Genomic DNA, 14,877 nt, shown 5'->3' with positions numbered 1-14,877 from the left:
GTTTGCCTGCTTCTTGACGGAAGATCAAGCATGTGACTGTTGCATATTGATAGATCATAGTCAGAACCGCACGTAACTATAAACGTAACTGTCCGGATTCGGCTGTCAAACTTCAAAGAAATGACTTTTCGTTAAATCGAAATTCAAAAATTGATGGAGCCGAGGCGGAGTCTAAATTTAAAAAGCGAATAAAGGAAAAAGAGCACGCATAACACTTGCGAAATAAACATAATTCAATGAATACCTATGTTTGAAGTTCAGCAGATATGAAGTTATAAGGTTGTAGTTGTGGTGTTTCAAAAAACGGTGCTTAATATGTCTACATCCACATAATATATAACTGAAAAATCAAATAAATATAGAAAAATGTTTCTGAAAGGAAATATACTTAAATCTATAAAATTTAAGAACACGGTGCCTCTGCCGTTCTCGTATTGGGTCCTAGTTACTCTTAGATTTGCATTAACGCTACTACCTCAAACAGGATACATTCACCCAGATGAATACTTTCAAAACGTTGAAGTCATTGCCGGTAAGTCATCAATATATTTTAAAAATATTGTAACATATTTAATTATCTTTGACATATTCGTTAAATCTGCGGTATAGAAACATATAGTCTTGCTATAATCAACAATTATAAAATATTAATTCTTTTTCAGGTGATATATTTGATGTAGATGTTGCAAGAACGTGGGAATTCGATCCAAAATTCCCAATACGTAATATCTTTATACCAAAACTTATTTTAGGCCCACCACTTTTCATTATAAGGTTTCTTAATCCCTTTATAAAACACTACTTCAAAATCGACTTGCGTTCACCATACTTCTTACTCGTCATACCTAGACTTTTTATATGTCTTCTCTCATTCATTAATGATTATTGTCTTTACAAACTCTGTATAATGTATGGTCAGAATTTCAGAAACCGTTTGAAAATATTTGCAAGTTCTTATGTTGTACTCATATATTGTTGCAGAAGTTTTTCAAATACATTTGAAATGTTATTTTTTTCCATTCTACTTTATTTAGTAGGAGACTGTATGCTAAAGTCAGACAATGTCATTTATCACCAAGAATATTTACAAGAAAAATACAAACATGCTGTTACACCTATGGAGAGAGTGAAAATATATAAAATGCAAACACATTTACCTCAGCATTCTTTAAACAATGTTTTAAGCTTGGCCTCTTTGGTTGTGATAGGAATATTTAATCGTCCTACATTCATAGGATTTGCTCTAATACCTATATTCTTTTGGTTACATAGAGGAATTGGTTCCAAGATAGTAGGGTTTGCTGATTTTCATGCCAGAATATTTATGTTAGTTGTTTGTGGTATACCAATGGTCTTGTTGTGTATCCTTGTTGATTCCGCCTACTATGGCTACCTGACATTAGCTGATATTGAATCTCTTCAAATAACTTGGAGTAACTGGGTTGTGACACCTCTTAACTTCTTAAGATATAACATGGATGTAAGAAAACTAACTAAACATGGAATTCATCCCCGTTGGCTCCACTTGGCTGTGAATGTGCCCATCCTTTTTAATGTTTTGGGGTTCCTAGCTGGATGTGCAGTTATACTTAATACATACAGGTAATTTTTTAAATACTGTTTTATAGAAGATTTTTTAAAAGGTTTATTGCAATGAATTCATGTTTTTCTCTGTGAATTGCAGGTTTGTCAAGGGACAATACACTAAAATGCCTAAAATACAAAGTATTAGGGGACTAATGCTATTATCAGCAATTACACCTTTAGCTGTGCTCTCCTTATTTCCTCACCAAGAAGCCCGTTTTATCATTCCCATACTAGTGCCTCTAGTATATTTATATGGTAACAGTATCCATATATGTGAGGTAGATGACATGGATTTAAAGACATTAAAGAAGTTACTTATAATTGTATGGTATGGCTTAAATATTATTTTTGCTATATTTTTTGGTTTCATCCATCAAGGTGGTATTTATCCGTTTATTAATGATCTTCATTATGAAAACAATGGCAGCTATGGTTCTCACATGCATGTAATTACTACACATAGTTATAGCATTCCTACCTATCTTCTTCAACTAGAAAGCACTACAAAAATTTGGAAGGATAGAACAACAAAACATAGTTTTACAATTGCTCCATCAACCTTTATTCATAAATATGGTTCATTACTAATGGATCAACTATTCATGAATGTTGATGAAGTTTTAACAAATGCAGAAATGCGCTATCATAAATATAAGAAAAAATACAAACTGTATGTAGTATCGCCATGCTCTCTAGAAAAAAAATTATTCAGGGAAGCTAGTAAATACCAATACATAAATTTATTAGAACACCGTTCTTACTATCCTCATTTTTGTACTGAAGCATTTCCTAATTTTCCTAGTAAAGATGATAAAAGTTGTGTTAAAGGTAGTAAAATTATAAGTAACAATGCTCAAACTGATCTAACTTTGTTGGATAGAATCTCATGCTTTGTAAATCAGTTTTGCTTAAAAGTATTTCATGTTAAGGTAAATGAGACATATACACTTTAATTAATTTTTGGTTTAGTTTATTCAATATTTACAGAGTCCATCCAGTTCAAATATGTTTGCCATATTTTTTTTAAACAAATACAGTCATAAACATTTAATATTTTTATACACATACTTGAATCTAATATTTGTATGTTTTTTCTGTAAAATATGAAATCAATATTTATTTTATTACAATCTTTTACTTCTTGTAAAACTCAGATAAGAAAATGAAGGTTCATGTTGTACTTTTATCTCGGCTTATATATAACATAATACAATTTTACAGCTGTGAATACTTTGGATGTCTTAATAATTTAAGCATTTCAGAATTAACTTTAAAAGGCAATGTGGGCTTATTAAAGTAGCTTTAATTATAATTATTTACATGACATGGCCACTATAATAGTATATAAGTACCTAGTGTATAAGTTATTTTCTTTATTAGTGACTAATAATAATAAGACTGTAAAAGATTTTTTAATTTGAATCTCATGTTAAATCATTAGTAATGTTTGTTTTTTGAAATTTGCTGTTATAAAAAGAATACAAAATCAAAACAGAAAAAAAAACCTATAATGGTTAAACGCAAACAATAATTGGGCATTAAATTATGCTAAATGGAAATGCCTCATATTCAGTTAAACACTAATAAAATACTTTGTAAGTATTTTTATTTAGATCCTAAACCAATCAATATCACTGTATTTACAATAAACGCTTATCTAATTTACTGTCTATTTTATTAAAAACAATAATAAATATACACTTTTAATTCTACCAGAATTGAATTGTTGAAAGTCTTAAGCTAATCTATTCGAATTTTTGAACATACCCGCCATATAAAAACTCACTCTATGATATATCCACTCGGTGGAAACTATATTCCTATTAAGGTAGTTAACTGTCATAAATCTTTAAACAAGAGACTATAGAGCACCACTCTCGATTGAGTTAGATGTGACGAGACCAAAATGACAAATGTATAGAATCTGAACTACTACGTACGGACTACGCCGTTCCTATGATAAGTGGAACTCGAATACGAGGGTTCAACGATCTTCAAAATTGGAGTTTGCAATTGTATAAACCGTTTAGCCATAAAAATACTACAAACAACAGCTTGTATTCGATCGGGTAAAAAGTTCGTAGGCTGACACATAGAAGGCCCTACCAGTATTAATACTCGCATGACCTGACTGAATGTCATCGTCGGACGTCGAAGTAAAATACGAAATTATTAATTAATTACAGAATATGTCCGTATCCCCTTAACGTTCCACAACTGAGCGTTATTTAAGGCAGTAATTGCAAAGCACCACCACAATGTGGAATCAGTTAAAGGTTCAAAATTAATTAAAAGCTAGCAATGGACTCATGAGCCCTCTGGCATTAGCGGAGGTATTACTTAACATTTAGGTATTAGGTAAGCCCCCTTCCTGTCTCCTATTCTAAAAAAAACTTCAAACAAAGTTATTCCGACGCAAATCCGAAAAGCCCTTCTACAAGTTTTCCATCTTAGCCACTGCTGGGCCCTCCATTATACAGGAGCAAGTTATAAGGCGTTTGTTGCTTAGAAGGCAAATCTCTCCAATCTGTCAAAGTTTTATTTGTATGGTCTTGACTGTTGAGTCTTTATAAATCCTAGTCTGTGATTCGAGAGTGAAGAGTACAGATTTTGTAGGCTAAGAAAGTAATAAACAAGCAAGAAATGTTTGAAAATTGAATTTCATTTATGATTTCAGAATTCATAATATTCTTATAAGTTGAGCAATAAGATATTAGCTATAAATATATTTATCAACAATAACCTAGATATTGATTGATTTTTTCTATAAAGGGTTAGTATAATTATGATTGTTTTTGAAAATCTAAAGTAAACAACCTTTTACACAATTACACTCAGATTAGAAAACAACGGTTCGTTCCTCGTTTAGCTAACCTTTACATTTTTTCCTAAAAATGTACCTATTATTTTTTAACAAAAAGATCCTTTAGTTTAAAACTGTAAGGGTTAATTTTTGGTTAATTTAAAAAAAAATAACATATATCCATTATTATATTTCACAATGTTGAGGATATTTTTTGGGATTCTAGAAAATTGATTTGTTGGTTACCACGATTCGTAACAAATTTATCACAATGGCGTAAAGATTTTAATCAGATACTAAATATTCTAGGTCCAATATCATGAAGCTAATAAAGCCAATTTGGAGAGCAAGTCGGCGCGGTGTCAGTACTTGGTCACCGTTAGCCACTGCTTTTAATACAAGGCCTACTCACAGACCTATATTTGACTCCTTGAAAGAGAGAACTGTGAGTAATTTGAGTTACTAATTACCTTTCTTCTTGATTAATTAAAGCTAGTTTTCGTCTGGTGACTTGCTTTACACAAAAATGACATAGTGAAAATCATGAGGTTGGTTTAGGTGTTTTTTAAAAATATTTTTTAATGTCATTAGTAGAAAAAATATAACACTTATGGCAAAGTTGTGGGCAGAAGTACAAATAGAGGTATGTGGATGTATTGAATTTTGTGAGTGTTCCAATTTTGAATCCCTTATATACAGAATCTATTAAAGCTCAGAACTGAAATAATATAAAATATTAGTCATTACTGAATGTTATGTTTACAGCAAAATTGGTGTAAATCTTATTTGTTCTAGGGCCTTTTTAATAAACCGGAACTAACAAGTTTTGAAGGATTCCACACATTAAAAGAGCAGGCTATAACAGCCACAGACAGGTTAATAGAGGAGGCTACATCAAATCCCACAAGGCCTATGGTGGAGATATTTGATGAGTTGTCTGATACTCTGTGCAAAGTAGCAGATCTTGCAGAGTTTGTTCGAATAGCTCATCCACAACCACATTTTGCTAGTGCAGCAGAAGACGCATGTATTAGTGTCAGTGGTGTTGTTGAAAAGTAAGTCTTAGTTATGTCTGTTTTAGTCTTAATTATTTGAAAAATGTCAATTAAAATGTTATTTGTTTATTGAAATTGTATCAAACCAAGTATTTGAAAGCTAATCTATTGATAATCTAAGAAGTGTCTATATGTTATTGTTAAGAACTTTTTAAATTATTATTATTGCATTTATTATTAAGTTATGTATAATGTATAAAGAATAATATAAAATTTACAGATTAAATACACATAAAGGCTTATATGAAGCTTTAAAAAATTCAGTACAAACTGGTACATCAGGTGATAAACACCTAGCAGAATTATTTTTATTTGACTTTGAACAAAGTGGTATACAATTAGAAGAGAATGCAAGACGTGAAGTTGTAGCTTTGAATGATTTGATTTTGCAAACTGGACAACAGTTCATGGCTGGTGGAGCAAAACCCCGAAGAGTTCCTAGATCAATTGTGCCACAGAATGTAAGACAATTGTAAGTAGTATTAATTTGTAGAGGTATTTCGGTCAAATGGTGAAGAAAAAACATAGAAATCTGAGGAAAAAATATATGATAAAAATTTTTTGCCTTTTATTTCAGAAGCTTTACATTTATATTTCTATTATATACTTCTTTCTTGATATCTGTGTGCTCTTTGGAAAAGACCTCACTCTGTAATGTGCCACCTGCTCTTTTCTTAATATGCTCTATCCATATTCTAAATTGCTTTCCTCTTTTGCATTTTTTGTAACTTGGGGACCAGTTAATACTTTTTTCACCACTGTTTTGCTCTACTTTTCTATTCCTCTTACCCTGCCGATTTCCACATAAGTTTATTTATTTTCATTGTGACATCTTCTACCTTAGTTATTCTCAATGATGTCTTTATTTTATCTATTCTCTTCTTCCCTATCATATATTGTTCCATTGATCTTTGACACACCAAAGGGTAGGACTATATTACTATTATATTAGGAACATATGAAATTGGCGTAATGGGAGAAACAAAAAGTAGAATTTTTAAAAATAGAATACATTTAATTAATCAATGTATGTATCATTGCACTTAACTCACTTTTGCCATCTTATAGGTAGTTCATTGGTCCCTTTACGAAAAAAACCAATCAATAAAATCTTTGAAGGCGGTTTCGACTTCCCCAACAGAGTTCTATTTTTACCTTGCAAGACTTTATACAAATTTCGAAAAAAATGCTACGATGAATGTCTTAGACATTCCAATTGAATCTCTACTAATTTGGTAATAGTCTCTTATGCAGTGTGTGGTCTAGCGTTATCGTGAAGCAGCAGTGGCCTAGAGCAATTGACCTGCCTTGGTTGTTAAGCAGCTAGCTTTTCCTACATAGTTGGCAGTTGCTCACAATAGATATCTGTCGTAAAGACTAGTGTCTATGGCCCTGTATATAATCTTTATAGCAACATATTGAATGAACTAAGTAAAGCTACGAATATGGGTTTGAAGCTTTTATAAAAGTTATATTAAGGCCTTATAATGGATAGACGTATGCTCCAAAGGCTGAGCATATTCCTAATAAGAGTATAACAAACAGATACAGCAATGCGAAGTCAATACATAGGAGGCTCACCCGATGTTAAGTGATACCGTGAGTGCCTTTAAATAATTTGCAGTTACTTCAAGAATACATTATTAGTTTCAGTACTGAAGGCGACGATATCATAGTAAGTGGTGTGTATGCTGAATGCGAAGAGGCAGCAGCAAGAGAAGCCGCCTATCGTCTGTATTTAGCTCCAGATATAAGACAGGAGCGCCTGCTCAGTGCTACTCTACAGGCCAGACATCGGCTTGCACAGCTATGCGGCTTTCAGAGCTATGCGGATAGGTAATTATATCCCAATAGGTCAATTGTGTTAGTATCGCTATGAGTCGTACAGTTTTCCATATTTAGTACAAATTGTCCTTATTGAGAATTTAATTAAATATTATACTCTAATAAACAAAAAGATTATAATGTGAAATAGGACTTAATGACTATTAAGGCGACGACTCTTCTGAGTCTTCTTTTTTTTAAATATTCATTCTTCACACTAATTCGATGTGGGACACTTATTTGGAGCAGTATTATATAGATGCGAGTCTTATTCCTCATTATTGTGAGCTTGTTGCTCTAAATCACGGCGGTGAACTTATCTTTTTATGTGTTTCTACACTGGCTCATACAGTGAAGAAAAACATCGCGAAAACCAACATGCCTTATTACCTTAGACCCATTTACTTTCCCATTATGAAAAAAGTTGTGAGCCGTCACGTTGTTTGCATAATATAGCATTACGACAGGAACTAAATATGACATAATGATTATTTATTACGAATGTTTTTCACAAAATGATGACTGTTTATTTGATAAACATTTGTTTTCATTAAATACAAAATTTAAAAAATCTCAATGTTTGATAAAACAGCCACGATGTGTTGCCACACCAACAATCGCTACAACAGTTACTATTATTATTAATTTCCTTTCCCTTGTTATATTCCTTTATGATTGATACAATTTTCAATACAAAGCGTCCCCTCGGGAGTTGTTTGCATCGATCTAGTTAGCGCTGCTCCTTGAAGTTCTCATGTCATTTTCACACGTGTATATCCTTTCTATAACATATCTTTGCAAGTGTCTGAATAAAAATAAAATAAAAATCGGTTTAAAAATTACAGAGCAATTAAAGCGAGTACAATGGAGACTTCGACAAATGTTCGGGAGTTCTTAGATATACTCTCCGATAACCTCCATGATAGGGCCAATGTGGACTTTGAAGCTATGGCCAAGATGAAGAGGCAGGAATCCCCATACCAGGTATTTATTTATTTATTAAGGAACACCAACAGATTACATGTATACATTTTCTAATTAACAATATTGGGTTTTATTCTAGCATGCAATCTAATAATAGGTGTACACAACATTGACAGGTATACCATTAAACATCTCTGAATACGATATATGGACAATTCGCTCAAATTTTTTTCTGTCTAAACTTATTAAATACACTTATAAGCAAGGTTTGCGTCCGGACCTATAATGAGGGACACATTGATTCTAGTTTGTCAATTGTGTCCTTTTTTTAATTCTTGGTGTATAAATAAATATTACTTTCTTAAACCTAACAATCCTCTTCTGTTTATGACTTGTCAACGTATTTGACGGTAATACAGTTCTGTTATATAATTATTTCGCAATAGAAAAATCGAGTTTTATTTCTTATAAATAATTACATTTTGAGGGTAAAATTCGGAGACCAGGACCGCAAATTAAAAGATATATATGATTTTGATATATGGTAGTTGGACCCAGCGCTGAGATTCTGAAACCCTAATTAATTATAATTTATTACCGACTGCAGATTATTCATCATCGGGATGGTTTGTAGGCTTACTATCTAGGTAGTGGCTTCAGCGTTTGACCCACATTCTTGAGGTATTAGGTTCGAACCCTGCTGTACACCAAAGGACTTTTTTTTTTATAAAAACGCTAATTGAAAAACTGAAACGCTAAAGGAAAACATCGTCTAAAAAGTCGACGGCGTGTGTCAGGCACAGGAGGCTGATCACCTGTTTGCCTTTTATATTGATAAATGATCATGAAACAGATCCTGAAATCTGAGGCCCAGACCTAAAAAAGGTAGCCCCACTGATTGATTTACCCAAAAACTTTTAAGCCAAGAGCATTAGTTTTTTTAATGGCATTTATGATTCTAATCACTATCCCTGAGTGATAATGAGCCTCTCTTCCATAATAAAAATAAACATTTCAGAAGGGACTAATGTGTTGGGATACGCCATACTTCACACACAAAGCCAAAACGCAGCTTCTAAACGTAGCGAACACAGATTTCAGTCCGTATTTCTCGTTGGGAGGATGTATGGAAGGGCTGAACATGCTATGTCAAGAGTTGTATGGAATTAGTTTAAAATCGGAAGAAATGTTGCCAGGTATTTTATATATGCACCTATTTTTTGATAAATTGTCAATATTGCTAAACTAGTCTATGGAAATATGACTATTTGACGTGACGTGACAAACGTCAATTATGCTTTATGTTCTATGTCACTTAAAAATACTTTTAATAGCTTCCTATTTTTGTTTTATATAATCTCAAAAGTCTCGATTAATGTTTTAACTTATTGAAAAAACTTAATAATATTTTTAAAGTCTACGAGATTGTGGTCCATATTCCAATTCGTATCTCAATCCACAATCTCGTCTTGAGCGCTATTATTTGTTTGACAGTTCTTGAAAGTAGATTTATACTCAAATTGACAATCTAAAATGTTCCTATATAAACACCATTTATCGCGCGAAACTGGATAATTTTACTGTTATGACAAGACTGGTGCCGTGTCTTTTCTGGGATTTTAATTAAAGGAATTAAAAAAGATATCCATAACATAGGGTTTTTTTTTTGACATTCATCAAGAATCTCATCTTATCTTAAGAGAGTGTTGGTGGGGTTTTACTGGGTACAAGTCTTAAATGCCTTTAAATATCCCTTAAAGAAGTTTTAATTTAATAATGTTTTCTATAAGGAGAGTCATGGGCACCGGATGTATACAAATTGGCCGTGGTTCACGAGACTGAAGGTCTATTGGGTCACATATATTGCGATCTGTATGAAAGAGCGGGGAAACCACACCAGGACTGCCACTTTACTATACAGGGTGGGAAATTGCTGCCCGATGGAACTTATCAGGTAAATATTTAAGAGTTTTAACACCATCTATTATAGTGTGGGCATTGATTTTCTTTTTTATTTATTTGAATTTGTTTATCCTGTTGGCTACCTAATAAATACGCGGGAAGGGACATCGTGAGACGCATTTTTTTATGAAAAGACGTGTGTCATGTCACGCAAGGTCAGTTTCTTCAAGACATACCAATTATTAAAAGGCCGGCAACGCACTCGTGCGACTTGAGTGTCCGTGGGTTCATCACTTAACGTCTGTGAGCCTCCTGCTTTGTTCTATAAAAAAAAAGGAACTAGGGTTTGACCAATCATAATCAAGCTATACGTGATCCTCATTTCAAACGTTCTCCAGCGTCATAGCTCCAAGTGATTCAGCTCCTGGTTACTTAATTCTAGAACCCAATAGTGGTGATAATGCTGTCACTGAGCGGCGGCCATAGAGGCGGGCCTGCGTTGTTGAGCGCAGGTTCTGTGGATAATTTGTTCCACGAAGCGGGCCACGCGTTACACTCAATGCTCGGTAGAGCGCCCCATCAGCACGTGGCTGGTACCAGGTGCGCTACAGATTTAGCTGAATTGCCAAGTGTTTTGAACGAGTATTTCGCTTCAAGTCCGCAGGTATATTTTAGATTTATTAAAAATGAGGGTAGTTTCATATATACCGTGTAGGAATTTTATGACGTCCATTATCATAATTGTCACTAAAATAATATGACGTACAAAAAAGACGGTAGTTATGAATTTTCAAGTTTATTTCCGAAATTAGATCGAACGTTGAAACAAAAACCCTACTCTGAGGGCGCTAAATTAATTTGAGTATAGCAACACTAAATATTAGTCATACTTTATTATTTACAAACATAAAGACAAAATAAAAACAATGTAATATGAATTACAAAAATAACAGACATAAAATATTTAAAAAGGGCCCCACGTATTATGTAATGACGGGGGGGATATAAAATTAATTTATTAAATTTACTAATTTAAACCATGTCATCGCTAAATTGAGTTAAATGTGGAACGCACATGCGAGCCCTCTGGCAAAGTGTCCATGGGCATTTGGCGGTGTCACTTAACATCAGCCTCCTGCCCGTTTGCCCAGTGTTATATAGAGAAAAAAAACTTTAACTTTGTCACCAAATTTATGAATGAACTACCAACCAAAGTTTTTATAATATAAAATTTAATAAATAATTAGGTGGTCCGTCGTTTCGCACGTCACTTTCAAACTCAAGAGCCTATGCCTGAAGACATGTTGCAACGGCTCTGTGCATCAAAATATCTTTTTGGCGCTAGCGAGATGCAACTACAGGTCAGTACTCCCAGCTCTTCAATAACAAACTTCTTTGTTAATTCCATAACTAATTCTGTTTTTCAATTACAATTTTAAAATTGTATTATTTTTCAAAATAGCATTTCGCGACTAGTGTGTGTGTGAGTGAGAGGGTGTAATGTGTTTGAATGCTTACATGTCATGTCATCTCTGCGTAAGGTGTGTTAAAAAATCAGTCCTTTAACCGTTTTTTAAATGTATTTATATGTTAGAGCAGTGTTGGCCTTGTGGCTTCAGCGTGCAACTCTCATACCTGAGGTTTTAGGTTCGATCCCTGGCTGTGCACCAATGGACTTACTTTCTATGTGCGCATTTAACATTCGCTCGAACGGTGAAGGAAAACATCGTGAGGAAACCGGCTTGCCTTAGATCCAAAAAGTCGACGGCGTGCGTCAGGCACAGAAGGCTGATCACCTACTTGCCTATTCGATTAACAAATGATAATAAAACAGATACAGTAATCTGAGGCCCAGACCTAAAAAGGTTGTAGCGCCGTTGATTTTTTTTAAACTTTAAATTTCAACTGAATTCAGATATATATGTGTTGAGAATATCCATATTTTGGCTAATTTAAAACTAAAGTCCAATGTTATTTTTTTAATAATATTATTATTACTATGTAGGTTAGAATATTGTAAATAGTGCATATTTGTGTTGGATAAAATATTAAAGAATAATTGTTAAAAAATTAAAAATCTCAAGTTGTAGTATTTTTAATAAGTATTTTATTTCCAGGTATTTTACTCAGTCTTAGACCAGCTATACCACGGTGCAAACGCGTCCCACCAGCAGTCAACTACCGAAGTACTACAAAGCGCACAGAAACAGTATTATGGCTTGCCATATGTTGATAATACGGTTAGAATTTTTTATGGTTCTGGAACAGGCAGCTCTGTTAAGTATGATATATATAATATAATATGCACGTATAATCCCAGACATTTAAGTATTGGTACGCTTTTTTTTGAAGGACACTAATTGGTTCGGAAATACTTCAGTGGACTTCAAAAAGTGTCTTAAAAATCTTATTTAAACATGTTTTATAGGTTATAATACGTTGTACGGTGGACAGTGGGCAGATAACACAATAATATGTTTTCTGCAAAAGTATAATGTAAATTATCAAGTAAGGAAACTTGAAGTTGAAATAGTAATGCGGGAATATATCTCTGGATTAGGGCTCGTATTTCATCCTTATCTCAAGTCCAATCTCGAATTGATATTTTGAAATGTATAATATATAAATCATACTTTTTAGATTGATACAAAAGGCGGGTTTACGATTTCTTAATATTTAGAAAAAAATGACCAACTTAGTAGCGCGTATAATATTTACAAAATAATATATTTTCAGGCATGGCAACACCGCTTCAGCCATTTAATAGGATACGGGGCAAAGTACTACTCGTATTTAATATCCCGGGCGCTAGCTTGGAGTGTGTGGCGACAGAACTTTGACGCACGTCCGCTCAATCGCAGTGCTGGTGATCGACTGAGACACGCTGTGTTGAGACATGGAGGGGCTGTCGAGCCGAAGGTATCCAAAAATTAATATACATTTAATGACTACGCCAAAACCCACTGTCTTGTGCCAATGCTTTATAATAAATTCTCCCAATCTATGGATTCTGGGATAGTCAAACTATATATATATGTCACCGTAAAATTTAAAATACCGTTAGTTTGTAATCTATTTCGCGAGATTGTGAATCTCAACGTACTGCTTACAATTAAACGTATTATATTCGGTGAAACCGTCAAATTACAATCTTATCTTATTGGCAAATTGTCAACTGGCCGAAGGCTGATTGGTCGGCTGAAACAAATATGGTGGCGCAGGGCATATGCCGTTTAACCAATCAGCGCGCGAGTTGCGTTCCGTTTCACAATTTGACGGTTTCACTTCGATAGATTACAATCTACCGAATAATAATACGTTTAATTGTAAGCAGTATGTTGAGATTCACAATCTTTCGACGGTATTTATAATTTTACGGTGACATATATATATATATATATATATATATAGTTTGAAAACTTATAGAACTTATGCTACCTGATTTGGATTTCGATATTTCATATTTAGGCATGACTCTGGTTACGAAACTAACACAGACAGCGCACGATTATAACAACTCTCAGCCACACCCTCAAATACATAGTGTTTTATTCACACACACCCATTTACATACTCATGGATTCTTATATATACACTTAATATCCCACACTTTTGTGTTCAAAATCACTTTCGACATCCGTGACCCTCACTATCGCTAAAACAATTTGAACGGGGATGACTTTAGCTAACGCTTGGTCACGTGACCAATTTCAAACAAATTCGCTTGGTGTTATTTGGTTGGATTTTGCCTCAAGCCCCTAAACATTTAACAACGCCTCAAAGGCCACTGTCCAAAGAGAATTGTCACTATAATGACAACTTATATTTGAAAGCGCTAAATCTTGACACTATCAGCCTTTAGACTAAAAGTGGACACTGTGTGTCTCGAACACAAGGAGCCTTGAATCAATGAAACAGATAAAAAACTGTTTTGTGTGTAGCTCTACGGAATATTTGTTGACACTATAAAGTATTTTCTTCTGTGGAGCTGGGTTGGCTTCAGCGTGCGACTCTCATCCCTGAGGTCGTAGGTTCGACCCCGGGTCTGCACCAATAGATGTTCTTTCTATGTGCGCATTTAACATTAGCTCGAATGGTGAAGGAAAACATTGTGAGGAAACCGGCTTGCCTTAGACCCAAAAAGTCGATGACGTGCGTCAGGCACAGAAGGCTGATCACCTACTTGCCTATTCGATTAACAAATGATCATGAAACAGATACAGAAATCTGAGGCCCAGACCTAAAAAAGTTGTAGCGCCATTGATTTTTTTATAAAATATTTTCAGGTACTATTAGGAGATTATCTCGGTACTGAAATGACGCCACGTGCGCTCGCGACCGCACTCACTGACGAACTGGACTATCATAAGGACCATCTCGATACAGTTTTTAAAGTTATGGACAAATAAGGTATTTGTGATTGATGAGAAAATTTTCAACATCAGAAATGCAAGTAGTGTAGCCATTTAATAAAATACACAATAAAGTAGCTATAGTATGAATCTACGATCAGGCAATCGGTTTTTTTTAATGTTCAAAAGTACACGTAAAAAATATAATAAATCAAAATTATTTATTCATATAAGTAACACAATGTACACTTATGAACGTCAAATAAGAAATATATATTAAATGCTTCCAATTCAAGGGCGTAGAACGGCCGAAAAGAACTGGCAATAAACTCTGCACCACTCTTTTTATTTGCCAAGTTTTTGTTTTATACAATGTTTGTAAAGAACTGCAACCATTACACCGTGTTCCATCGTAAATAAAAAATATCTA

At 33.8% G+C, this 14,877-nt stretch overlaps 2 protein-coding genes across 3 annotated transcripts; both read left to right on the top strand.

Annotated features, from left to right (window-relative positions):
• The first annotated feature begins 143 nt into the window (after window positions 1-143).
• On the top strand, window positions 144-2,978 carry LOC123714594 (GPI mannosyltransferase 4). Its single transcript, XM_045668931.1, has 3 exons — window positions 144-532; window positions 663-1,602; window positions 1,685-2,978. The coding sequence occupies exons 1-3, from the start codon at window positions 367-369 to the stop codon at window positions 2,538-2,540; spliced, it is 1,962 nt and encodes a 653-aa protein (XP_045524887.1). The 5' UTR covers window positions 144-366; the 3' UTR covers window positions 2,541-2,978.
• A 1,202-nt stretch (window positions 2,979-4,180) lies between these two features.
• LOC123714557 (mitochondrial intermediate peptidase) lies at window positions 4,181-14,690 on the top strand. Of its 2 annotated transcripts, none has more exons than XM_045668867.1 (13): window positions 4,181-4,360; window positions 4,700-4,835; window positions 5,186-5,445; window positions 5,666-5,917; window positions 7,093-7,281; window positions 8,115-8,253; window positions 9,212-9,389; window positions 9,984-10,147; window positions 10,538-10,759; window positions 11,343-11,456; window positions 12,213-12,335; window positions 12,832-13,014; window positions 14,382-14,690. In XM_045668867.1, the coding sequence occupies exons 2-13, from the start codon at window positions 4,710-4,712 to the stop codon at window positions 14,502-14,504; spliced, it is 2,073 nt and encodes a 690-aa protein (XP_045524823.1). In that variant the 5' UTR covers window positions 4,181-4,360; window positions 4,700-4,709; the 3' UTR covers window positions 14,505-14,690. The 2 variants fall into 2 exon arrangements, with proteins under 2 accessions (XP_045524823.1, XP_045524824.1); XM_045668868.1 differs by lacking the exon at window positions 4,181-4,360 and adding an exon at window positions 4,508-4,526.
• The last annotated feature ends 187 nt before the right edge of the window (window positions 14,691-14,877 follow it).

The sequence above is a fragment of the Pieris brassicae genome, chromosome 9 (assembly GCF_905147105.1).
Source record: "Pieris brassicae chromosome 9, ilPieBrab1.1, whole genome shotgun sequence".
NCBI classification, from domain to species: domain Eukaryota; kingdom Metazoa; phylum Arthropoda; class Insecta; order Lepidoptera; family Pieridae; genus Pieris; species Pieris brassicae.
Note: the sequence above shows the minus strand (reverse complement) of the source record. Positions and strands in the feature narration are given on the sequence as shown.

Bases quoted from the DNA above. Each gene is read 5' to 3' on its own strand.
- LOC123714594 (XM_045668931.1), top strand. From the start codon at position 367: ATGTTTCTGAAAGGAAATATACTTAAATCTATAAAATTTAAGAACACG. The intron at 533-662 runs GTAAGTCATCAA...ATTCTTTTTCAG, and splicing joins AAACGTTGAAGTCATTGCCG to GTGATATATTTGATGTAGAT. The intron at 1,603-1,684 runs GTAATTTTTTAA...TGTGAATTGCAG, and splicing joins GTTATACTTAATACATACAG to GTTTGTCAAGGGACAATACA.
- LOC123714557 (XM_045668867.1), top strand. From the start codon at position 4,710: ATGAAGCTAATAAAGCCAATTTGGAGAGCAAGTCGGCGCGGTGTCAGT. The intron at 5,446-5,665 runs GTAAGTCTTAGT...TAAAATTTACAG, and splicing joins GTCAGTGGTGTTGTTGAAAA to ATTAAATACACATAAAGGCT. The intron at 10,148-10,537 runs GTAAATATTTAA...ACTTAATTCTAG, and splicing joins TGCCCGATGGAACTTATCAG to AACCCAATAGTGGTGATAAT.